We start from the raw sequence: 26,641 nt of genomic DNA, 5'->3' as shown, positions 1-26,641 counted from the left end.
AATTATTGTAAAAATCATTCCCACCAAAATGTCCACATCATAACTCCCACATTTAGTACTGGAGTAGCACCCAAAGCATGGAACAGAAGGAAAATATTTGAGTTTTTAAAAAATAGTTACAGGACAATATTTGTTATTATCTTTTTATACTTCATATGACACCATTAACAGAAAAAGGTTTTGGGGGGAAAATGCAGTTAACTTTTAAAGCCCTGCTTGTTCCAAAGTTTCATGAATCTTCTTTGAACATAATATTGTATGTCTCAAGATGTACCCTCCTTGTTTATAATACAAGAGATATCTGTATTTTTTTAAAGAGAGAGAGAATTTTTTAATATTTATTATTTAGTTTTAGGTGGATACAACATCTTTATTTTATTTTTATGTGGTGCTGAGGATCGAACCCAGTGCCCCACACATGCCAGGCAAGAGTGCTACCACATCCCCAGCCCCTGATTTTTTTTTTTAACACAAAAGTAGAAATATTAGGCAGTTGCCTTTTGTTCAGGTCTTATATCTTACAATCTGTTAATTATCCTAAATTTTGTTTAATTTAGCACACATTTTATAGTCTTTAAATGCACTTCTGGTTTTAAACACTTAAAGGAATATTTTAGAAAATGTCTGTGCTTAAGTTGAAACTCTTATCCCCAAAACCCTTTGATTTACTATTTCACAGATTTAAACTAAATAGGTTCTAGATTCTTTTATTAAAAAAATTTTCTCTGAGCAGTGTAAGACATAGTTGGGATTTTTATTATGCTTAAGAACTTTTTATTCAATTTTAAATACTCTTAAGAAAATATACAGGGTAAATGACTCCTGGAGTACATTAAATTTTATGATAAGTTAACCATCAAGCCCTTTAGGGTACAAGCTGGGCCATTTAGCTCCTGTTGCTTCTTCATCCTGCATAATAGTTCTTCAAAAAATATTCATTAAGTGTCTTATTTGTAAAGGAAGGTATCGTTGAAATAGGAGATTAAAAAGAAAATTGTCCCAGTCTTCAGGTTCCATATAACATATTGGAAAGGAACCGAACTCTATGAAAAATATAAATAAATAAATTTAAGATAAAAACTAGTATTTATTGAGCGTGTATTGTGTCTTATTGAGGAGGTAGCAGTAAACAGCTTACATGGTGTCTTCTCTCAAAGAGTTCACAGTTTCCATTTAGAGAAAAGTCTATAAATACTTAAACACACAACAAAACTTAGAGATGTGAAAACAGCATTTAACTACAGTGGAGCAGAATGAAATAAGTTCAATAGTAAAGAATGAATAAAGTGCTCTTGGGGTATCTAGGAAGGCATAAATAATTTGAGCTGAGAGAATAGGAAAACCACAAAGAAGGAAGTGGTGCCAATACAATTTTGAAGAATAGAAAAAGGAGTCAGGGCATTTGAACAGTAGGCAGTTAAGTTACTAATTTTTTTTTATTGAATTCCAAGCTAAATATCTTGGGTTTTTTTAACAATAAATTAAACCAGCTAATAAACAATGGCCTAATTTTTAAAGAATCAAGATTCAGTACTGTATAACTAAATTCTAAACAATTGAGTCTCCCAGAAAGTGCTGGCCCTGTAAAGACCTCTATGCTTTCACAGATGCTTCTCACTAGGTCTCTTCTAGCTACTTCTACAGAGGAAAAATGAGTATGAAGCTTCAGAAAGATTCTGGTCTTTAATAACAGAACAGTGATTCACTTTGAGAAATCTAGTTAATAAATAGCAATCTGGTTTTTCATTCCTCTTGTTTGGTTATACTTCTTGGTATTTCTTAAATACTGCTTTTCTGGGAGAGTTTTTTTTCACTATCTTTTCTTAGAAATACAGTGCAAATACTTTTCCCTCTCAGCCAGTAGCATAAATGCAGTGTAAACGCTGAGCTACATTTCAGGGACAGTTGGTCACACTCACAGTGTTAACTTTATATTCACTAGAAAATTTCTGAAGAATTTTGTGTTAAAACTTTCCTTCTTTTGATTCAAACTCATCTTGTTTGCTCCTTCATAAAAATAAGACTGCATTGAAACATCTGTCTACATACAATTCTTGTTTCCATTCTAGAGACTGATTGTTATTGGAGGGACACGAGAGAAGTCATTGAACAACCATGGGAGTGCCCTTTGTGAGCTCAAGGATATAACCCATGAACACCAAGAGGATGATGGCAAAAGAAAAATGATTGATGTATGACCTCCTATGGATTATTGTCTAGTACTGCATTTTTAACTGAAATAAGTACCAATTGGCTTTATCCTTGAAATATGTTTTGTTTTCATTTTGTATCTCTGAAGGTTGTTCTCGCCACTTCTACTTGGGTGTTACTTTGTCTTTCATTTATCTGATTTTCTATAAAAAATTATTTTACCATTTTATGACTTCATTAAATAATTAAAATTAGCTTTATGCTTCTGTTTCCTCACGTAGATTTAGAAAACTTATGTTTAAACCTACTTTTTTGTGTGATTAAAATCATATGTGAATGCATTTTGAGTCAGTAACATGGCTGTGGTGAATGGTTGTCCCATTTTAATCCATTCAAAATATTTAATATCATCACCACAACTATGCATTTGCCTTATTCATTCTTCAGTTGTGTATTTCAAATCTAGGAGCCAAACATATAAGTCAAGGTAATGATTTAAATTCTTTAGTATATTAGTCATAAGGCAGTAAGTTAAATCTGGAATTTTCTAGAGGAAATAGAACCAAAGAATATTCAGTAATTTTGTTATAGGTCAGTCAGTTGATAGTATTTACTGAATGGTATGATTTCTCAGCCAGTCCTTTTTAATTTCTCTCATTTCCTTGGAGTATAACAACCTAATCCCTGTTTTTTAAGCTCTTAAAAATAGCATAAACCATAGAAATCATCAAACCCAACTCCTTCTTTACAAATAACTAAACTACTTAAGAGAAGTAAAATAACTTGCCTAAAATAACAACTTTTAAGTAACGGTTATGGAATTCCAATCATAGTCTATGACCTCAAACTGGATTATACTGTCAATTATTCCATGCTGCCTATTCATTTGTATAGCAACTCAACAAATTCCAAGTTTGGGTAAATGTAGTAATGATTTAGAGTCTGGTAGTTACTGAGTTACTATTTAAAAAAATGTTGGCAATCCTATTGTGTGTATATCCTAGGACTCAGTATGGCATTTGGTACTTGTTGCTAGTGTTCTGTCATTTGTGTGTTATCTTGTGCCTTCTGTGTGCCTATATTCTTTTAAATCTCATAAGTATTGACTTTAATGTCTTTTAGATTCAATATTCGTAAGTTGTGCCACAGTCCCTATGGGAACTAGAATAAGTTATTAGAGCTTTGCAAATGTGTTCAACTGCTGCATTCTGTTATTTTCTCTTCCACTGATGGCCTACTGCTTTAGCTGTTGCACTGTAGAAGAGCTTAAACCTCTAGGGCCCATTAGATTTAACTTGTTTACTGCATTGATATCTATATGTTAAATGACAAGAGAGTTCAGGTTATTGAATAATTTAAAATTCAGCTCTAATTGGTGTCATATGACCTGGAAAAGGCCATGGATGACGCCAGGAGCATGCTGTGAATTTCTTATAAATAATTCATAAATTAGAAGATTCATTTGCCTGGATGTCTTACTAAATGCAAGAGTTTATAAGTTTTAACTGATGATATAACACCTGTAAGTATTTAGTTCATAATGCTGGAAGGTAATCTACCTTGATGATCTTCTAGCAAAATCTGCCAGTATAGGAGAGTTAATTGCGCTAGGGAGAATGAACATTTATCTGGGACGAGATTTTGGCAAACCACACAGTGCAGCTGTTGCATTACGTATTTTCTGTCAGTTTGACAACTGGTCTATGTATACCCAATGTTAAAAATGCAGCATGTCATTCTGTCCCTTAATCCACATTAACTCCACATTCGTTGGGAAATATAGTGACTTCCTCCACACACAGTAGTTTGGGTTTAGAAGTATTTATTTAGTTCTTTGAACTGCTGAATTTGCAATAAAATAAAGAGGAAATTTTTAAAGTTACAAAAATTTTATAAGGCTGTCAGTGGGAAAACAAAAATCATTAATAGGTTACCTTCCAGAATAGGAAAATGATTATTTACCATCAAAAGAAATGAATACCAATAAGACCCATTGGTACTATTGACTATTGTATAGCAACTCATGAATGCATTGGAAGTAATCATTTCCTAAGAATCCAAAATTAATAACAGCCTGTTGCAAAAAAATATTGCTACATTTTAGTTTACTTTCTTATGGGTCTATAGCAGAGAGATTGGCCAGTCCTATAAAGATGGTTACAAAACATCACTACTTGTTGATGGTGTTTCACAAAGTAACTCTGCATTTATTGCTTGTTAGCATGTAAGAACATGGGAAAATGCTGGATTACCCTAAGAATAGTAAGTGATTTTTTACGTGTTCATGTATGTGCTTACACATATGTGTGTATTTATATATATATGATCATATCACACATGATTATGTTATAAGTAACATATATAATGCATCATAGCATCTTAAGATTTCAGAAAATCCTCCAGCCGAAATTTATTATCTTTAGTATTATAAAATTCTTCATGTGTCTAAGCCAAGTCCCAACACCTGTTTTTTTTTTTCTTTTCTTTTTTTGGCACTGGGAATTAAACCCAGCGATGCATAACCACTGACCCACATCCCCAGCCTTTTTAAATATTTTATTTAGAGATAGGGCCTCACTGAGTTGCTCAGGGCCTCACTAAGTTGCTGAGGCTGTCTTTGAACACATGATCCTCCTGCCTCCTCAACCTGAGCCACTGGGATTATAGCACTGCTCCTCACACTTGTTCTTTTCTCAGTGGTGTTTTTCCATCTAGTCATTAGTCTGTGCCACCCAAGTTAAAAGATTATTCTCCAATTCTGTCATAGTTAAAAAATGCCTGCATTTTCTTTTGTGACATGTCATAGAATGCAATGTCCAAGGTTTCAAGACAGATCCAAACATGCTACTACTGTAAATGCAGTTATTTTATCTATAGTGATTCCAATTGTTTTATCTGTTGGGATCTATAGATAATCTTTTGGCCTAAACTTTTTTTTTTAATTGTAGTTTTTCTATCTTTATGTGTTTCTTTGCATGCTTTTCTGCTAAATATCATTCTCATTTTTGATTAAGCACCCAATTCAGCATATATTTGTTACAGAGAAAACCTGTAAATGATATGTATGTCAAGTCATACTGCATAGTTTTCTTATTGGATTTTGAGTGTATCTTAGTGTATACAAATATGTAATTGGGAGAACATTCAATGTAGTCATCAAGTTCAGTTGACAAACAACAGCTGGCCAAATCTAGCCCACTGTGTGTTTTTTTTACATTAGGATGTAGGAAGAGAGAATAATATCTCATAGAATGGGAAAATCACATGAAAGTTAAATTTCATTGTTCATAAATAAGGTTTTACTAGAATACATCTAGATACGTTCATTCATGTGTTATCTTGTACTTTTGCATCATAAAAGCAGAGCCAGGTAGCAGTGACAAGGACTGTATGTATGGCCTGCAAGGCTTAAAATATATACTCTTTGTCCCTTTCTTGAAAAAGTTTTCTGGATTCTGTTGTATAGTCTTAAAAAAAAAAAAACAGGTACATACAGCAGCATAGATTAATTTAACAAATATAATGTTGGATTAAAAATGCCACACACAAAAGAATATATATCATGTGGTTTCATTTATACTTAAAAAAATAAACAGATAAAACTAAACTCTGGTATGGATATCTAATTAGAGAAGAATTGAAGCAAAGAAATTAATCAGGTAAAACTTAATATACTCATTCCCTTTGGCAGGAGGGATAGAACAGCCATGAAAGGTCTCCCTGCAAGCAGTGTTTAAGTTCTTGGATAATGGTTATATGGGCATCGCCTTGTGATCATTAACTGAAGTGAACATTAAAGAAGTGTTTTTTTTTTTTTTTTTTTTTTAAGTGATAACATGGAGTAATGGAAGAGCAGGATTTGTAGTGAGACATTCAATTCCAGAATCACTAGTCTGGTAAACATCCTGCACAACAAATAGAAATTAACCCCTCAAGTGATAAAAATTTCTCCAGAACTATCTCACAGAACCAGAACTGAAATAATGATCGGCCAGAACATAGTTTGACCAAAACTGTTTAATTATTCAGACCTCTCACCCTTGCCCCAATTTTTCCTCCATTTAAGCCTAAAAATCCTGCTGAAATGCTGGATCTCATTTTCCCTTCCCATTGTGCCATGTTGGTGAAGGTTTTCTTTCCTGCGTTTCACTGAAAACTTTTCTGTTTAGTTTTTTGGAGCAAGTGGGTAGGTAGACCTGTTTTTTTGGAACTACTGGAGTTAGGATTCTGGTAACAACAGAAGCAATTCAAAAATTATGCTGAATTGAAGAAACCATGTATAAAAGAGTGTGTATTATTTGGAAATTGTGCCTCAATTTTTAAAAATTCATTTATGATTTTCTAAATTAGAAATTTGTTATCTAAGTTAATATTATGTATCTGGGGTTGTGGAGCTGGGGTTATGGATCAGTGGTAGAGTACTTGCCTAGCACGGTGAGGCACAGGGTTCAATCCTCAGCACTGCATAAAGATAAGTAAATAAAGATATTGTGTCCATCTGCAACTAAAAAATATTTTTATTCTTAAAAATATTATGTATCTAAATGTTTCATATTAAATCTGTATGCTAGAAGAAGCAGTTTAGGACTTTTCATTAGTTTAAGTCTTAATTAAGAAAAATTGTATTTGTAAATATCCCAAAGTAGTCATGGATCAGTTCTAGAAGAAAAACCCGAACCTGGCTCATTCAAGCCTGTTACTCTCATGTGTCCCAGAGGCAATGTCTATCTTCAACTCCACTAATAAGATAGCTTAATTTATTAAATTTAGACTCTAGCAGAGAGTTTTTTAATGTCTTTTCTCTTTCTCCTGCTAATTAACTAATTCAGGCTAGTCATGGATTCTAAATTTTCTTCAGTTACTGTGAACCATAACCCAATTTGAATTTTTTCCTAAGTTTATATAAACAGCCATGCTTACTGATCATGTACTATATACAAGCTCCAATACTGTGTATATAGAGATATAAATCTAGCTCCTGCCTTCAAAAGTTATTGAGACAGAGAAGTAAATGACTCTGAAACATACTAAAGTTTGAGAATCATTTACCCTCAGGCTGAGTTTTGCTCTCCCTGATAGAACAAGCTTAAGGCGAAAATATAGGAAAAGCTTACTCTCTTGACCTGTCAGCAGTAATTTGCAACTGCATCTTTTCTGTCCTACTATATCCTATTGAACAGCTTAATTGAAAAATCACTTATGTTTGTAATTAAAATTAACTATAGTTTATATTTAAATAACGATTTTTGTTTAGAATTATATATTGTTGAAAGTGGTTAGTTTTATCTGTGTTTCGTAAAGGTATTTATAAAAACTCATCACATTTCTAGCAGTAACATCCTATTCAGTATAAGGCAAAATGTTTTACATCAAATCCCATTCTGTATAATGGCCAATCAAAGGATATTTAAGGTGGCTGAATGGATTTTTTGGCTCAGTATTCAAAAGTAAACATTTTTAGACATTAAACTTAATGTTTTTCCCTTTTCTCAAAGTTGAGTTTATGTAACCTTCATTATTTGTAACTCTTAAAATCATCAAAGTTCTTACTTAAGCAGCATGTAGCAACACTATATTATTTTCATCCTTATATGGTTTTTCTGATATGTAGAAGGTTGGTTGAAAACCGATATAGTTTTCTGGCACATATCTGCTTAGCTATAAGAATGCTATCATTTAATTTTCTAAAAAATTATTTTTGAGTTATAGATGGACACAATACCTTTATTTTTTTATGTGGTGCTGAGGATTGCCTCGTACATGTGAGGCAAGCACTCTTCCACTGAGCCACAACCCCAGCCCCAAGAAATACTATCATTTAGTTTTTAAGAAGATAAAACAAGAGCTTAGTTTACATGAACATGTATCATTGATTTTTGAAAGACCAAAAGAAATAACTTATTTTATCATGCTTTTATTTGACAAGAGACATTGTTTTGTTTTTTAGGTAACCAATAGGAAAAGTACTCCCCGGTCTTCATCTGTAGAACTGGATGGTTCCTATTTGAGTGTTGCCAAACCACAAACTTGCAGTCAAACCAAGCGAAGGCCAAAGTCTGCAAATCAAGACTCAGCTTCAGAATCTCATATGGAATATAGGAACAATTCTTTGAAACCAGTAACCTTTCATCATCCCAAAGAGAATCCAGACAGGGTGTCATCAGAGACCAGAATATGTAATTATGAATCTCCAGGGAGAAAATCAGTGGATACAGCACCATCAGAGAAACCTCCACCAGAAGAACTGAAGATGAAGGAATGTCTACATATTAAACCTAGTTCGTCTAGTCAGTGTTGTGGTCACAGATCTTCTGAAACTGAAGATCATGTGCATGAGAGTCATCCTACAAGCACAGTGTCTCAGTGTTCCAAGACAGATCCAGAATCATGCAGTTATTGTGGGCTTTCTTGGGGATCTCTCATGCATGGTGGAGGGGCTCTGCAACCCAGTGAAACTGATGTCAAAAAGCAACTCTCAGAAGATAGAAGGAAACAACTGATGCTTCAGAAAATGGAGCTGGAAATTGAAAAGGAGCGTCTTCAGCATCTGCTGGCTCAGCAGGAGACAAAACTTCTCCTAAAACAGCAGCAGCTTCACCAGTCTCGATTAGATTACAATTGGTGAGTCCTGCCTATTCTTTTAACAATGTCTATAGTTTGGAAAACACATATAAAGTAGTTGGTATATTACTTCGGCAGATGTGTAGGAACAGAAATTCTTCCAGCTCTTGGCTTGGTCAAAATATATCATGACTATGCCTACAAAGTAAATTCCTGTCTTCTGTGAAAGACAAGAAAGATTACCTTGTCTTCTAAAATTTTAGATTAGAAGAACTACCTCTGAGCCGTCCAGTATAACTTGGTGGATTTCAAAGATAATATTTTTAAATGATACTACCATTGTACAGAATTGATGTCAACTCTTAGGTATAAAGTAAAAACTTGAAATTTCAGGGTATGGAATCAGATTGTGAAGAAGTGTTATTAGCTGTCATCATTGCATATTTATGTCTATCTACCATTATATAAATATATGTAACAAATGATAGGAACCTTCTAAGTTTAACCCTTTCTGGTCATGAAGCAAAACCTGTTTAATTACTGATTCTTATAAATCTATTCACATTTAAACTGTTATTTTAACAGTTCTTTCCTAAAAATGGTGTCAAAGCTATTCTAATACTATATAGTGGTCAAAATAGTTTCATAACAGAATCATAAAATTTGCTTAATTTATTCAAGAAAAATAGTAATAAATCATACAATTTTATTTAAAACAATAGAATATAGTATTCATACTTTTTAAAAGTAATAAATTGCAAGTTTTCATAGAGGAGTGCTTTTTTATCTCTGCCATTTCCTTCTTGGTCGAATTGCCCATTTTCCCTTGTACACATTCTTACTAGATGCATACATCACAGACACAGTGACAGTGTTATTTTCTGTTACTTCTTTCTTAGAGTTGATTTTCTTTCACTTACAGATTATGCCTAATATTTGTAAAATTTTAATTGCTTTGAGAGTCCTGGTATTTTTCCTCTCAATGTAATACCTACTTTTCTGGGACATACAAGTTATCCTCCTCTTTCTTTTCCCCCTTTATTGAAGAGACCTGGAAGCTTTCAAAGTAAATGAAAATGAAGGCTCTTACAGGATTGTCACCAAAGACTGCAGTTGCTTCATTTTTATGATCCCAATCCCTAATCCTCCCCTTAGTGTAGGCTATCCTGGGAACTTAATTTAAGAAGCATTCATTGAATGTCTAGAATATGTGAAGTATTGTAGATGCTAGGATAAGAAATGATTCAAGTTTGGTCTTTATTTTGAAGAGAGTACAGTCTAGCAGGGGAAAATGAATAATATTAGAATAGGCATCCTATTCGTTTGTGTAGCATTGTATATTCAGATAATACTGGATAATGATAATACAGTCTATATTGTTCTGTACTATCCTAGCTTATATAAGAGATCTAGGAAGCACAGCTTTTAAGCAAGTTTTATATATGTATAAATTACAAAATGTATACATATTCATATATATTTTTTTAAACTTTATTTTATAGTAAGTATTGAGTCATAGGAAGTTGCAAAAAACAGCACAGAAAATTCCCATGGATCTTTCACCCAGATTTCCCCATTAGCTATGTCTAGCATAAGTATAATACAATATTAAAACTGCTAAATTAACATCGATACAATGCATGTTTGTATTTTTATGTATGCCATTTTACCACATGTGTAGATATGTAAAGCCATCACTACAATTAAAGAGCAGACATATTTTGTCACCATGAAGATTGCCTTTTCTACTACTCACCATTTGTATTTCTTCTTCTGAGAAATTTCTGTATAGTTCCTTTATTCATTTATTGATTGAGTTATTTGTGGTTTTTGTTTTTGTTTTTATGGGTTTTTTTAGTTCTTTATATTTCATAGAAATTAACACTGTATTTGAGGTGCAGGTGACAAAGATTTTCTCTCATTCTGTAGGCTCTCTTTTTCACGTTCTTGATTGTTTTCTTTGCTGTGAAAAAACCATGTTAGTTTGATGCCACGCCATTTATTAATTATTAATTTTACTTCTTGCACTTCACGAGTCTTGTTGAAGAAGTCAGTTCCTAAGCCAAAATGTTGGAGTATCAGACCTACATTTTCTTCTAGGGTTTATGGTCTAAATTTCTAGGTCTTTGATCTAGTTTTAGTTTTGTGCAGGGTGAGATTCAGAGGTTCAATTTCATTTCTATTATATATGGATTTCCAGTTTTCCCAGCACCGTTTGGTGAATAGCCTATCTTTTCTCCAATGTATATTTATGGTACCTTTGTCTAATATAAGATAATTGTATTTATGTGGGTATGTCTCTGTGTCTTCTATTCTGTTCCATTGGTCTTCAGTTCTGTTTTTGTGCCAATACTTTTTTGTTAGTACAGCTCTGTAGTATAATTTAAAGTCTGGTATTATGGTGTCTCCTACTTTTTTTTTTCCTTGCTGAGGATTGCTTTGGCTATTCTGAGCTTTTTCCAGATGAATTTTATGATTGCATTTTCTACCTTTATGAAGAACATCATTGGAATTTTGGTGGGAATTGCATTATATCTGTATAGCATTTTTGGTAATATGGCCATTTAACAAAATTAATTCTACCTACCCAAGAACACGGGAGATCTTTTCATTTTCTAAGGTCTTTTTCAATTTCTTTCTTTAGAGTTCTGTAGTTTTCATTGTTAGGGTCCTTCACTTTTTTTGTTGGATTGATTCCCAAGTATATTATTTTCTTTTAGGCTATTGTGAATTAGATGGTTTAGCTGATTTTTATTTTCAGCTGCTTTGTCATTGGATTATAGGAACACAGATGATTTCTGGGTGTTAATTTTGTGTCCTGCTACCTTTCTGGATTTGTGAGTTCTAGAAGTTTTCTGGTGGAGTTTTTTTTTTTTTTTTGAGTTTTCTAAATATAGAATCATGTCATAGGCAAACAGAGATAGTTTGATCTCTTCTTTTCCTATACCTTTAATTTTTTTCTTTTGTCTAATTGCTCTGGCTAGAGTTTCCAGGATATCCCTGTCTTTGTTTCTATTTTTAGAGGAAATGCTTCTAGTTTTTCTCCATTTAGAATGATGTTGGCCTTGGGTATGTTTAGTTATGTTCCTACTCTCCCTAGTTTTTGTAGTGTTTTGAATATGAATGGGTGCTATATTTTGTCAATTGCTTTCTCTACATCTATTGAGATAATAATGTGATTATTTTCTTTAAGTCTGTGTATGTGATGAATTACATTTATTGATTTTTCATATGTTGAATCAAACTTGGATTCTTGGGTTGAAACCTTCTTGATCATGGTGCATTATCTTTTTAATGTGTTTTTGTGTGTAATTTTCCCATATTTTATTCAGAATTTTTTCATCTATGTTCATTAAGGACATTGTTCTGAAGTTTTGTTTCCTTGATGTCTATGTCTGGTTTTGTATTAATGGTGATACTAGCTTCATAGAATGTGTTTGGGAGACTTCCCTTCTTTTTTGTTTTTTGGAATAATTTGAAGAGGATTGGTATTCTTCTTTAAAGGTTTGGTAGAACTCTAATGAGAATCCTTATGGTCCTGGGCTTGTCTTTGTTGGTAGGGTTTTGATAATTGCTTCAATTTCCTTTCTTAAAAATTAGTCTGTTTAAATTTTCTATATCCTCTTGGTTCAATTTGAGTAGGTCATATGTCTTTAGGAATTTGTCCATGACTTCAAGATTTTCTACCTTATTGGAGTATAAATTTTCAAAATAATTTCTTGCTATCCTCTGTATTTCAGTATGTCTATGGTGATATTTCCTTTTTTCATCACAGATTTTAGCAATTTAAGTTTTTTCTCTCTTTTGATTAGCTTGGCTAAGGGTTTACCAGTTTTGATAATTCTTTCAAAGAACCAACTTTTTCTTTCATTGATTTTTTTTTGAATTTTTTTAATCTCAATTTCATTGAAGCTTTGATTTTAATTATTTTCTGTCTTATTGATTTTGGTGTTGGTTTGTTGTTACTTTTCTAAGGCCTTGAGATATAATGATAGATTATTTACCTGCTATGTTTTATTCTTTTAATGTATGAGCTCAATGATGTGAACTTTCCTCTTAGAATTGCCTTCATAGTGTCCCAGAGATTTTGATATATTATATCTATGTTCTCATTTGCTCCTTTTTTTTTATTTCACCTCTGATTTCATCTACTATTCATTCATCATTCAATAGTGGATTCTATGTTATAGTTAATTTCATTCCATTATGGTCTGATAGACTGTACGGTATTATCTCTGGTTTTTTGTATTTGCAAATAGTTGCTTGTGGCCTAAGATATGGTCTATTTTAGAAAATATTCCATGTGCTTCTGAGAAAAATGTGTATTTAGTCATTGATGGATGAAATACTCTATATATGTCTGTTAAGTTTAAATTATTAATTGTATATTTTAGTTCTGTAGCTTCTTTATTAACTTTTTGTATGTGGATGTGGTGCTGGGGTTTGAACCCAGGGTCTTGTGCAAGTAAGGCAAGTACTCTGCCAACTGAGCTATTTCCCCAGCCCTTTATTAAGTTTTTGTTTGAGAGATCTAGCTAGTTTATGTGAGGCATGTTAAAGTCACCCAGTATTATTGTGTTATGGTCTATTTGATTCTTGATATGGAGAAGGGTTTGTTTGAAATAAGGAGATGCTCCATTGTTTGGGGTGTAAGTATTTACAAAATTGTTATTTTCTGTTGTTGTGTGATTCATTTAAGCACTATGAAGTGACCTTCTTTGTCTCTTCTGATTAACTTTGGCTTGAAGTCAACTTTATCTTATGTGAGAATAGATACTTCCGCTTATTTACAAGATCCATCTCAATGATATGTTTTTCCCATTGTGTCCTATTTCTTTTCAGAGATTTTTCTGGGTGTTTTGTTTTGTGTTGTTTCAAGAGTGTTCAGAAGTGTTTTTTTGAAACATTCCTATTATGTATGTTTTAATATTAGATAATTCCAACATTTGTATCATCTTGGTGCTGGCTTCTGATGATAGTTTTTTCTTACACAGTAAGATTTTCTTCATATGCTGAGTGATTTTCAATTGCTTTTGGAATGAGATATTTTGAGTTTTACTCAGATATTCCATTTTATCAGGAAGATCTCTGACACTACTATAGCAGAAGGGTTGGATGCCTTGTTAGAGTTAGTGGAAAATGGGAAAATAGCCTCCCACTTGCCCTTTGTTTGGAATAAGGGAAGTGAGGCTACAGTTTTTCCCATGATTTTGGGGCTGGAGTAGGGTACTTAGTGTTTTGAAGTTTTTTGCCTTGTAGGACTACCTCTTTCTTGATTCTCTGATAAGAGAGGGCAGGCTTCTCGTGCCTCCCCTCCCCCTCTCTCTTTTCCTCCAGGCATTTGGAGTTCTCTGGTGAGAGAGGACAAGCTTTTTCTCTCTCTCTTCTTTGGAGTTTCTGGGTTGCCAACTTTTCTAATATCCAAGGTGTATGAGGCAGAAAGAAAGCCCGAGAAACTCATCTTGTTCCTCTAGATCTGGTCTACTTTTTCTGCTTACCTTTTAAAGTCTTATTACAAGATCCATCTCAATGATACGTTTTTCCTATTGTGTCCTATTTCTTTTCAGAGATTTTTATTTCAATATGACATCTAGGTGTTTTAGTTTCAGGTGTAGGGAGAAGTATATTTACTTCTGTTCCAGACCTGGAATTCCATAGAGATTTTAGTGAATAAGACAGCCATAAATATGTAAACATTCAGTGCATTCAATGGGTCAAATGATTTCTAATTTTCTTCCAATTTTATTCATCCAGTAACTCATAGGACTCAGATTTCATCAACTATATTTCATTTTCTATTCAAAAATTAGACTTTTATCAAGTGAGCAAAATACTTTGCAAAGTACAATTATCAGGAAGGTCTACAATATAAGTCTCCTAATAAGAGGAGAATGCCTATTTTCTGTCATTAGCCTTGAAATTTGTTACTTTTTAAAAAATTCTTAAAATTTATACTTATCTGAAAAATAACTCAACTGAGCTCATTCAAGTTCCTTCTTGGGTTCAGATCTCTTTATGCTAATATCCTTTTAATTTGTTTGTGTCTTATGTTCTGCCGAATTCCCCTCCTTGAAATGGCTGTTATTTGACTTTAGTGCATTCTCCTGGATAGATTGAAATTACCTTTGGAAGGAATTATTTACTTTCAAGCTTTAGCAAACCCCTGGGTATTCCTTTGGGACATTTTCAATCTTCTTGGGAAGTTCTTGTTATCTAAATGTTTATAAACCATCAGACAGTGTCCATTTGTAAAACTGGCCATCCATAGAACTGGTCAGCCTAGTTTCTGGGGCCTTCGTCATCTTTTAAAGAGTTTTTGTGACTCTTTGTGAGTCTTGGCCATCATAGTTCTGCCATTTCATTTGTCCTTTAAAGCTCTAGTCATAAAACAAAATTCCCTCCATCAAGAAGTGAGTGAGATACCCAGATAAGCCAAAACTCAGAGCATTTTTAATTCCATGGCTTTCATCTCTCATTCCTCTGCTTAACTTTTACCCTGAAAGTAAGCTGGTCTTCTGTTGTGAGCTGGTACAATGCAGAACTAGGAGCCTAAATTTATCCATTTAACTAATCAGTATCACAATTTATATTTCTAGGCTGAGAGTTGCCCTACTCTCTGGCCTACTTTTTAGATTTATGTAATTTTATCACATACGATTTATCTGATATTCAACTTTCTGCACATTAGTATCCTATACCAAGAATATCTATCTCAAATGAATCCTCCTAAGACATTGCCTTTATGGTACCACTTCTGGATTTTAAAAACCCATAAGAATTTCCTACTGGATTATAATATCTATTCAAACTTGTGTGCAAAAACTTTTTATAATCTGTAATCACCTATCTCCCCATTTGCCCTACTTGTCCTGAGATATAATTTTCACCAAAGGTAAGTTTTATCTCCTTGAACTGTTCCCAACATACTATTTATATTTCTTCTTCAAACCATACCTTTTCTTCTGATTTAAATATACTTTGCTCTTTTACATTTATCTACTCCTTATCTATTCATTACAGCACAGTTAAAATCCCTCTACTTAAAATTTTTAGGTCTAGTTTCTTTCTTACCTAAGTTATTGCACATATACAAAATTGACCCATTATTGTTAGATGTGAAATGTAGTTCTATAATTCATTTTAATTCCCCTTCTTTAAGCAAACATTTACTAATCCCCCTGTTCAATACAAAACTATATGAGAGGAGTATCAAATCAGCAAGACCTGGTCTTGACTCTAAGTATACATAACATAATCTTACTTTCTAATTTATACATAATTTGAAATTTTATATATTAAAAAAACCCTCACTTTAATTAAATTACTAAAGTAATACTTGCCATGCACAGGCATTGTTTATGGTGCTCACAATGCTCAGGAATAATATTGGAAAACAATCTATAATTACTATCAAGTGAGTAGTATAGAATTCTTAAAGTAGTTCAGAATTTGGGGATGAACCTGTCATATTGGAATAACACTTAAGCATGTAATTAATATTTACTTAAACTTTACTTAACAATTCATTCTGCTATCTTGATATTACACAGTGGTCAATGAGAACTTTCAAAATCTTTCTAGACTGATCTGAGAGGATTTATCCAGAATAGTGTCTATCACCTTAAATCCTTTTTGGAGCAAAGTAGTGTATATATTATGATTAAAAATGAGGGCTAATTATAGATATTTAGTCCAACACTGCAGTGCACAGTTATAATCTCAGGTTCTCAGGAGGCTGAGGCAGGAGGACCACAAATTCAAAGCCAGCCAAGGCAACTTAGCAGTACCCTGTTTAAAAAAAAAAAAAAAAGAGCTGGGGATATAGCTCAGTGGTAGAGTACTTGCCTAGGTTGTGTGGGTTCAATCCCCAATATCACAAAAAAATTAATAATTATCATTGTTTCCTACTCTTATAATATTCTTGAGTATATGTACTTTATACCTAATAATGATTTAAAAATATGCCTTTACCTCAATGGTAATGTGTCTGTGCCTTGCTTTAGCAATCTGTAAATACAGAGTAATAAATAACTACTTCATAGTATAGTCATAAGGATCAGCGCAACAGTATATGGAAAGTGCATTCCTTCAATGGTGTCTTATATCTTCAACATCATCATTTATACCACTGCTGCCAACGCTGCTCTGACTGCTTCTATTGCTATTATTTTTTCACTCTGTTCTCATAATTGCCTGATTTTTAACATTTTACATTTGCATTTAACCTATCTACGTCTGTGTCACTACCAAATATTAGTCTCAGTTGTCTCAAATAAACAATAAGTTCCTAAGGGTGATTAATCTTTATGATCTCTTTATTTATTCTTATGTATAGATAGCTACAATTATAAGAATTATAAGAAAATGATGATACCATATGAATGGTGTTTTTACCTCTTCATGGTGTGCGATTTTATAGTTAAAGAATATACTTATACAAAGAACCAGAAAACATTTCTACAAAACAGAGAATGGGTAGTGTCACATATTTGGTATTAGTAATTGACATCATTTTTGTGCTGATTTCAACAGCTTTGCCTTCTCAGAACATGTGAGTATGGGATTTTGGTGTCTTCTAATTCTTATTTGTCTGTGGCCCAGAGAAACTATTTGGTCAGTGAGCTGTAGACCCAGCTCTTTGACATGTGACTGTTAGAAGTGGGCACCTCCCACATAATATTGGACATGATTAATGATACTTAAGTTACTAGAATTCCTGTTTAGACTTTAGTGACCAAAATACACTAAGCAATAAATAGAGTGAGTCTTTAAATTTCTAGAGAATAGATTCAGAGTGCTCCAAAATCATCTATAATTTTGACTTTTTAAATTATATCATAAACAGTTCTCTTATAAATAAAGAGAACAAAGTCAATTTGTGCCTATTTATTTATGTATATTTAGTAATTATCCATTTGTTTGTTAGTGGTGTGGGAGAATTGATCCCAGGGCCTTGCACATGCTGTGAACCTGCTGCAGCTATACATCCAGTCTACCCATTTATTTTTGACAAAGGTTTAATTTGAAAATGATTGCTGGGAAGCTTCGGATCTAGTTGGAAGAGCATAGTTTTCCAGGGATTATCAGTTAGCCTCTCAGGCTCCTCAGGATTATAAATTCTCTAAATTTATTTTTATAGGTTAAGAACTCAAGCTGTATTTAAGTCTACAAAACTGGTTCCTGACAAAGAATTTACTAAACCCCAAGAGCCCAATCTGGATATGAATGGGAGTGATCCTGGACCAAGGTAAAAAGAGCTGGGTGAAGGCAAGAATACTAAGGACTTAGATATTTAGAATATGTTTGGCATCAAATTGTAGCTTAATATTCATTTTTATTATTTTTGACCAAATTAATAATTGACATAAAATTTTTTGAAAAATATAGAAAAATGTGAAGAAAATAAAAATTCATTCATAATCTTTGAGCCTTTTCTCCTATTTTTTATATTATTTATATTCCATATTAAGTAATAGGGACTATGCTTATATAGATTTTTATTTACTTTTTCATACATTTTTTATCTCATTAAATATTTTATGAAAATATATTCATTCATAGCCGGGTGTGGTGGCACATGCCTGTAATCCCAGCAGTGTAGGAGGCTGAGGCAAGAGGATCATGAGTTCAAAGCCAGCCTCAGCAGGTCAGAGAGTAGGGCAACTCTCAGCCTAAACAACTCAGTAAGACTCTGTCTCTAAATTTTAAAAAAATGTCTCTCTATTTTTTTTCATTCATTCATTCAACAAATATTTAACATGTGGCAATTATAATTATGCCCCAATTAGCCTGATATTCCATAATACAGAATTTTGCTATTATAAATAATTTCTTAAAGAATATTTCTCTGACTTTTTTACTTTATTTCTTCCTATTTCCTTGGCATAGATATCTATAAGTGCAATTAATAACTAAAACATATATGAATATATGTAAGATTGTAGATTCATATTGCCCAATTGTTTTCCATAAAAGTTAATTCCAATTATGCCCTCAAGGCAATGTTTAAGAATTCTCACTTTATGAAATTTTAGGTATTTAAGGCCATTGTTTTTTCTTTTTTTCTCTCTATTCTCTTTCTTCTCTCCTTTTAGTATTCCAACTATGTATATAGTAAACCTGTAGATATTTTTTCATAGGTGCCTGATAACTGCTAATTTTTTAAAATCTTTGTTTTTGTTCTTCATATTGAATAATTACTATCAACTTATCCTCAAGTTTTATCTGTTACTTTCTATGTGTCGTTAAACCCTAAGGGTTTTTTTTTTTTAATTTTGGTCATGTATTTTACTTCTGAAATTTTCATTTGGATTTTTGTTATAATTTTATTTCTCTGATGAGATTTTCTAATTTATTCTTTACAAGCATATTTTTCTTTATTTTCTTGAATATGGTTATAATTCCTTTCAAGTGCTTGTCTGCTACTTTTAACACTTGAGTCATCTTGGGGTTTATGTTGTCTTCCCTGAGTATTAATCATGTTTTCCTGGTTTTTTATATGTCTAGTAATTTTAGATTTGTTATGGTCATTGTGAATGGCTCTGAAATTTAGTTATATTCCTTTGAACATTGTTGACTTCTTTGTGATAACAGGCAATTAACTTGCTTGGACTCAAACTCCAAGCCACAGAGGCCAGCCTGGAGGGTAGGTCCATTGGACTGGCCTGGCACTGGGGTGGGCTGAATCCTGAGACCATGGGAGCTGTCTGCAAGAGGCAGGCCTGGAGACTACAGCTGCTGGGACCAGTCTAGAGGCTGGATCCACAGATTAGCCTGATGACTTGGGCTGCAGAGACTGGCCAGGTGGTCCAGCAGGCCTAAAACCTGAAGCCATTTGGTCTAGCATAGTGCTAGCTATAGCCTGAGTCTGTAGAGGCTGACTTGATACTGGGGCAGCCCCTAAATCAGAGCTATAAGGGAACAGCCTGGCACTGGGACTCACCCAGAGCCTGGGACCTTTGAGGTGAGCTAGTGGTGAAGTGGGCCTAGGGAAGAAATTCAAATTTGCCAAACAGGCCTGGAGTCTGAGACAGAAAGATCCTACCTGGTGCCAAGGAGGGCCTTGCTGCCTGGTGTCTGGGGCCATGTGCATCTATCTGCCTAACACTGGGTTTTACAGGGGCAGACTTGGTTTGGAGATCTGGAACAAAGTCTGATGCTCACTTCTCTCTTCTTCTTCCTTATGGAAGGTCTCTTCTCACTGTACTGCCTGGAGTTAAGGGAGGACTAATAGCAGTAGTATAAAACTGTCCTTCCTGCCCTCTTCAGTACATCTTACTTTTGTGGAATAAACGGGTGCTATACTCTCTCACCTGCTTTCCTTAGCTCTTGCGAAGATTTCATGTTGGAGAGTTGTTCACATTGATTTTTTTTTAAATTTTTTTTTGTAGTTGTAGATAGACAGAATGCCCCTATTTTATGCGTTTATTTTTATGTGGTGCTGAGGATCGAAGCCAGTGCCTTGCGCATACTAGGCAAGCAGTCTGCGCATCGAACTACTGCTCCAGCCCGTTCACATTGATTATTTACAGTGAGAAGCAAGCACTTGGAACTTCTATTTTGGCATGTTGCTGATATCCTCCTTCAACAAACAGTTTTAACTATTTTAGATGTTACCTATTTTTTTTACTTCAAACTTATATAATCATGAAGCATTGACATTTTGCTGTGGAAGATGATTTAGCCCTCACCAATTACCATTTAATGTCTCCTTTTCTTTCTTTTTTCTTTCTTCCCTCTGGGACATCCCTCCCTGTTTTTTTCTGTCTCTACTTTCTCCCTCTCCCCCTCTCTTTAATAACACATTCAAACACACTATTTCCTTCCATCTGTCCTCTCAATATGTCTATATCAAAATAGTTTTAAGACTGTAAATGCTATATGCATAGCTAAACCTTGTACTTTATAATTACTAAATTTAATTTCTATACAATAAATTATTTTCTCTGGAGTTTAAAAATGTCTATTTAGCACAGAAAAACAAATATTGCATGATCTCATTTACTTATGAACTTTAAAGAAATCAAATTCAGCCAGCTTGGTGGCACATGCCTGTAATCCCAGCAGCTCTAGAAGCTGAAGCAGGAAGATTACAAGTTCAAAGCCAACCTCAGCAACTTAGTGAGGTCCTAAGCAACTTAGTGAGATCCTGTCTCAAAATAAAAAATTTAAAAAGGAATGGGGATGTGGCTTAATGATTAAGCACCCCTGGGTTCAACTTCTGGTACCAAAAAATAGTCAAATTCATAGAAGCAAATAGTAGAGTGGTGATTGCCAAAAGGGCCAGGAGGGTTGGGGGAATGGAAAGATATTGGTCAGAGTACCAAGTTTCATTTAGCCAGGATGAATAAGTTCTGGAGGTCTATACAGCATGATGATTATAGCGAACAATGTATTGTGCTTTTGAAAATTGGTGAGAGTAGATCTTAAGTATTCTTACCTAAAATAAGTATATGAGATGATGAATACATTAAGTAGCTTGATTTAATAAGTTCACAATGTATACATATATCAAAACATTGTATTGTATATCATGAACATATATAATGTCAATTTTTAAAATTTTTAATACAATAAAAATGTCCCATTTAATTTTCTATGAATTCATTCATTACTCATTCACTCAAATATTTATAGAGTATCCACCATGTTTTAGACTTGGAGAAAAAAGCAGTGTATAAACAGACAAAAATTCCTGGCCTTTTAAAACAGATATTCTCATATCTACTCATTCTCACCACGAAAATATAAATCTCTTAATATATTCAGTCACATCAATTATTCTATCATATCTCTTCATTTCTTTCATATGTTGCTTCCCCCCCTTCATCATTTTTTTTAAAGATATCCTTCCTTAAGCCAAATAAGACAAACTCAGGAAGTCAAGGGAAGTATGTTTTTTTCTCATATGTGGAAGCTAGTTAGTAAAAAAAAAAAGTGGGGCAGATCTCATGATAATAGAAGGGAGACTTATAGAATGGGGAGGGGGGTTGTATGAGGTACTAAGAACCAAATTGTATTTTATATATTATATGCATGAATAGATGTATAACAATGAATTTCACTATTATATATAATTATAATGCACTAATAAAAAATAGACTTGGTTATTTTCTAGGCTTGCTGTCTAGTGATGTCATTCTGATATTTCCTTATTCATCATCCTGGACATTTTCTTTACTTTTCCGTATTATATATTATATTTTCTTTTTTCTAGATTACATATTATCCTCTTTTTATTAATACTCCTTCATCTTACTGAAACATATCCTTTAATACCTTACTGAAAAGGAGTACAGAGGCAATACTTTTTTGAGATGTCACATCTCTAAAAAATATCTTAAGACTTTCTTCATGTTTAATTTATAGTTTAACTCTTTATAGAATTTTGAGTTGGTAATTATTTTTCCTCAGAATGGATTAAAGGTTGTCTTTCATTATCTTCTAGTTTCTAGTGTTGCCATTAAATTTTTCATTTTTAATCTCTGTGTGTGTATTTGTGTATATAAGACCTATGCTCTGTGAAAACTATTTGTATCTGAATTCCTTTAAAAAGAATGCTGGCTGGGACTGTAGCTCAGTGGTAAAGTGCTTGCCTCAAATATGTGAAACACTGGGTTCCATCCGCAGCACCACATAAAAATAAATAAAGGTACTGTATGTTCATCTGCAACTAAATAAATATTTTTAAAAAATGAATGCTGCTGTGCATTAAAATTGGGCCTTTTTCATTCAGTATACTGCACAATCAGTGGACTCTTTCAATGAAGAAACTTCCTTCAGTTTAGGGAAATTTTCTTTGTGTCACTCTCTCCAACCTCACTTTTTATAATGCTTCTTCCCAGAACTCTTCACATTCATATGTTGAATCTCTCAGAATCATTTCATTTTCTTATTTTTCTCTCCTTTCATATTTGTCTTTTTTCCTAGTTTCTAAGATTTCCTGAACTTTATCTTTCAGTGCTTCTATTGAATTTTATTACTGCTTTAATGATTAACTTCCAAGGACAACTTACTCTATGAATGTTCCATTCTTGTTTTGTATGTATGTTTTGTATATATGATATTTTGTCTTACCTTAGAGGATATTTATAATAATTTTTGAAGTTTCTTTTGTTTTTAGAGCATTCTTTCTCTTTTCACCAAATTCAATTTTCTTTTTCCCACAAATGTCTGATAATTCATTTATATTTATGAGCAAAACAGTAAAAGGCTATTGAAAGCTCTGAGTATATATAAGCAGGCTTTCTCAACTAATGGACTTCATTGTGATCAGGTAGAAACCTGGCGACCCCTTACCCCTTGCCCTTAGGTCCCTTCTTTTGGGTGGGCAGTTCTCCTATCGTTAAATTTTATGCCTAGGTTGGAAAAAGAAATAGGAGCATTATATAAATTTGGCTTCCTTTTTAGTCATATTTTCATTGCTGAAAATACCTGAGAAAATTACACTTAAAAGAAGGAAAGGTTTATTTTAAGAAACAGAGAGGAGAGGGGAAGGGAGGGGGAATTGCGGTCCCAACATCCCCTCCAAGTGCATACCCCTAGTGACCTAACTTCCTTCCACTAGTCCCCACAGCCTAAAGGTTCTACTACCTCCCAGTAGCATCTAGGTTGGCAATCAAGTCTTTAGTATATGGGCCTTTGGGGGGCATTTAATATTCAAACCACAGTAGCTACCAAAAAGGGGAGCCCAGTGGAAGAAGAAAAAGACCCATCCCTTATTATTATATAGGCTTTCACCTAGTCCCCTTTTTAACTGTATGGAATTTATGCCCATAACTCTATTTTTCACCTTTTCCTGGAGGTAAACCAGATGGGGACAAATAAGGAGGGCATCTTGGCTTTTTACATCTGTGAGAGATTTTTCATCCAGCTGTGCTTTTACTTCCTCCTATTAGGCCTGACCTTCATTGGCCTTCATTCAGGTTATCTGTTCCTACACCACAACTAGCAGATAGTTCTGTTTTAATATTTCTAGTTGGCTAATTGAGTTTCAACTCATCCATCTGCTTTCCAGGCTTCTGAAATTTTGTGCAGCCACATAGATTTTTTGTTGTTTCTATTCTTTCACTGTTATTTTTAAGCAGTGTCAGAAGGGAACAGAGGTAAATTGGCTAGCCAATGGTGATTTGAAAAATTAAATAACATTTGGCAATTTTATAAGTGGAAAGATAGAATTCTGTTGTCATTTTCAGTTTCCCAGTATTTGATTAGGATGAAAATTTTTTTGTGTCTTTTTTTAACCCTTTCTGCTACTGCTTTGTAGAATTTTCATTTCCTGGCTGTGTCCACAGTTTTTATGTAAGGGCATTACATTTCTGTAGTTGAAATGTCAAAACTTTTTGTTGAATTGTTTTTAATTTAAAATATTTACTTATTAGTGCTATTCATGTTTATATCTTTACTTATTTCCTTTCTTATTTACCTACCATATTAAAAAATTGCTGGTAAGCCAAAAAAAATATATTTATAATATCATCTAGAATTATCTTAGTATATAACTTCTAGGTCTTCCTTATGTATAAGTATGTGTTGTGTGTTTAAATTATAATGCATCTTAAAATATTAAATAGTATTAATACTAATTAATATTAATAATATTCAATATTTAATATTAATATTAAAACCCAACCTACGTCTTTAAGGCTGGGTTTGTGGCTCAGTAGTAGAGCACTCGCCTAGCATGTGTGAGGCCCTGGGTTCGATCCTCAGAACCACATAAATAAATAAATAAATAAATGTATTAAATCCAACTACAACTAAAAAAAATATTAAAAAAAATATTTTACCTAAACTTTGTAAAATTTAAAAATAAATATTTCTCATATAAAAAGTAAAACATTCAAAGGCATATTAAGAAAATATATCATTTATCTTTCATCCCATCTTCCATTCCCTATGCTGACTGTCTTGGTTAAATTAGTATTAGACCCCTTATGTATATCCTTCTAAACCTTTCTGTATGTGCACAAATACAGATATCTGTGCACACTGGACATCAAACAACACATCATATTTTTTCTTTGAATGCTACTTGATGATTATTATCAGATCCTTAGATATAGAACTTTAGTAAGCAGAATAATTGTCCCTCAAAGATGTCCATGCTCTAATCCCTGGAATTCTTGAATATGTTACCTTATATAGCAAAGGAACTTTATTTCTTTATTTTTTAATTGTATTTATTTATTATTTTGGTATGAGGGATTAAACCCAGGGGCACTTAACCACTGAGGGATGTACCCAGCCCTTTTTATCTTTTTGAAATAGAGTCTCACTAAGTTGCTTAGGGCCTCACTGTGTTACTGAGGCTGACTTTGAACTTGAGATATTTCTGCCTTAACCTCCTGAGCCACTGGGATTACAGGCATGTGCCACTGTGCCTAGCAGCAAATAGACTTTAAAGGCAGATGTGATAGAGGGGGATGGACCTTGATATGGAGGCATAGTCCTGGATTCTCTGAGTGGGCCCAATCTAATCATACAAGTGCTTAAAAATAGGGAAACTTATAGCCAGCACCAAAAGAGGAAAAGAAAAAAAAAAGTGGAGACACTTCCCCTGCTGGATCAGAGACATGGGAGGGGAGGAAGAGAAATTAGAAGCATGAAAGTGACCTAGTCGGCTATTGCTGGCATTTGAAGATGGAAGAATGAGGTCACAGGCCAGGGAATGAAAGTAAAAGCAGCCACCTGCAGGGAGGATCTCCAACTGCAAGGAACTGAAATCTGCTAATAACCCAAATGAGCAAGGAAAGAATTTATCTTCTATGGCTCCAGAAAGGAACATGGCCCTTCCAACACCTGAATGTTAGCCCAGTCCTTTCAGTGAGACCTCTGTCAGACTTACAAAACTGTGGAATGATACATTTATGTTGCTTAAGCCAATCAAGTTGAAGTAATTTGTTGTAGCAGCTATAGAAAACTAATAGAAATGCTAATTCATTATTTATTATAAATGCATGACAGTTCATTGTTTACATATGCACCATAACTTTTCCAGGCATGTTTTGTATTGCAGAACATCTAAGTTCTTTAATACTATGCACAATATTATAAAAGTACGATTGTAATACATTCTTATGTTCTGGTACTTTTGTTTCTTTTTTAGGAGAAATTCTCAAGGATAATATTGCTAGGTCAGAGGTTATTTTTACAAAGGCTATTTTGATATAATTTATAATTATAAATTATAGTATACCATGTTAATTTTCTTTTCCAAAAGATTGTAGCAATTCATACTCCCACTTGCCATTTATAAAAGTTTTCATTACTTATAGTCAGATAGGGATGGTGAATGCTTTGGAAATTTGTGCTCTAATTGAAGGATTGAACATGCTTCAAGGTTTCCAGGCATCTGGCATGCATACTCTAAATTTAAAAAATTATACACTGCTTCAAAAATATATTTTTAATATGCCTCTGATATACTTGTAGACCTTTCAAAATGTTATTATACATTTTAAGAATTTGAAGAAACTCTTGCAACTTCTTCTAATGTCTGGCAGTCATTGGAAAGCCAAGAATTCTCTGTCTCATAAATTATTTAATCTAATGTGAGATTAAAAGAGATAAAGACAATAAATTCAGCATTTTCTTGATTCAGTTGATTAAGGCAATGATGTTGTCTCCACGTACCCCAGGAAAAGGTCGGGGAGAAGTCAGGGGAGAATACTGTACCGCCTCCAGCAGCCTTCATAGAATATTCAAGCTAGAATGCCTGCTGATTGTAGAACATATAATCAAGAATTGTTATGAGAATGACCTCTTCTCTACCTTGCAAGCTCTTTGACTTTAATAGAACTCCCTAGATAAAATTTAATTTTAAACTAGATTTTGTTTATTTGGAAATTTAAATTATGCTAGTATTAAAAATACTCTGTATGTTTAAAATATTAAACTTACTCAAGTGAAGCATTAAGAATTTGGAACT

General features: G+C 33.4%; 1 protein-coding gene across 12 annotated transcripts in view; it reads left to right on the top strand.

Moving 5' to 3' along the window:
- Kiaa1328 (KIAA1328 ortholog) overlaps nucleotides 1-26,641 on the top strand; it is a 254,580-nt gene that overhangs the window by 137,114 nt on the left and 90,825 nt on the right. For 9 of the 12 annotated variants that reach the window (XM_013358742.4, XM_078030103.1, XM_040273718.2 and 6 more), the window contains 3 exons: nucleotides 2,070-2,192; nucleotides 8,099-8,772; nucleotides 17,852-17,959. In XM_013358742.4, the coding sequence (XP_013214196.2) occupies nucleotides 2,070-2,192; nucleotides 8,099-8,772; nucleotides 17,852-17,959 (905 nt within the window). The remainder of the gene's footprint in view (nucleotides 1-2,069; nucleotides 2,193-8,098; nucleotides 8,773-17,851; nucleotides 17,960-26,641) is intronic. The other 3 variants (XM_021726528.3, XM_005325562.5, XM_021726530.3) reach the window with 3 other exon arrangements.

This window comes from Ictidomys tridecemlineatus, chromosome 13 (genome assembly GCF_052094955.1).
Source record: "Ictidomys tridecemlineatus isolate mIctTri1 chromosome 13, mIctTri1.hap1, whole genome shotgun sequence".
NCBI classification, from domain to species: Eukaryota; Metazoa; Chordata; class Mammalia; order Rodentia; family Sciuridae; genus Ictidomys; species Ictidomys tridecemlineatus.
The sequence above is the reverse complement of the archived record's forward strand: the minus strand, read 5'-3'. Positions and strand labels throughout refer to the sequence as shown.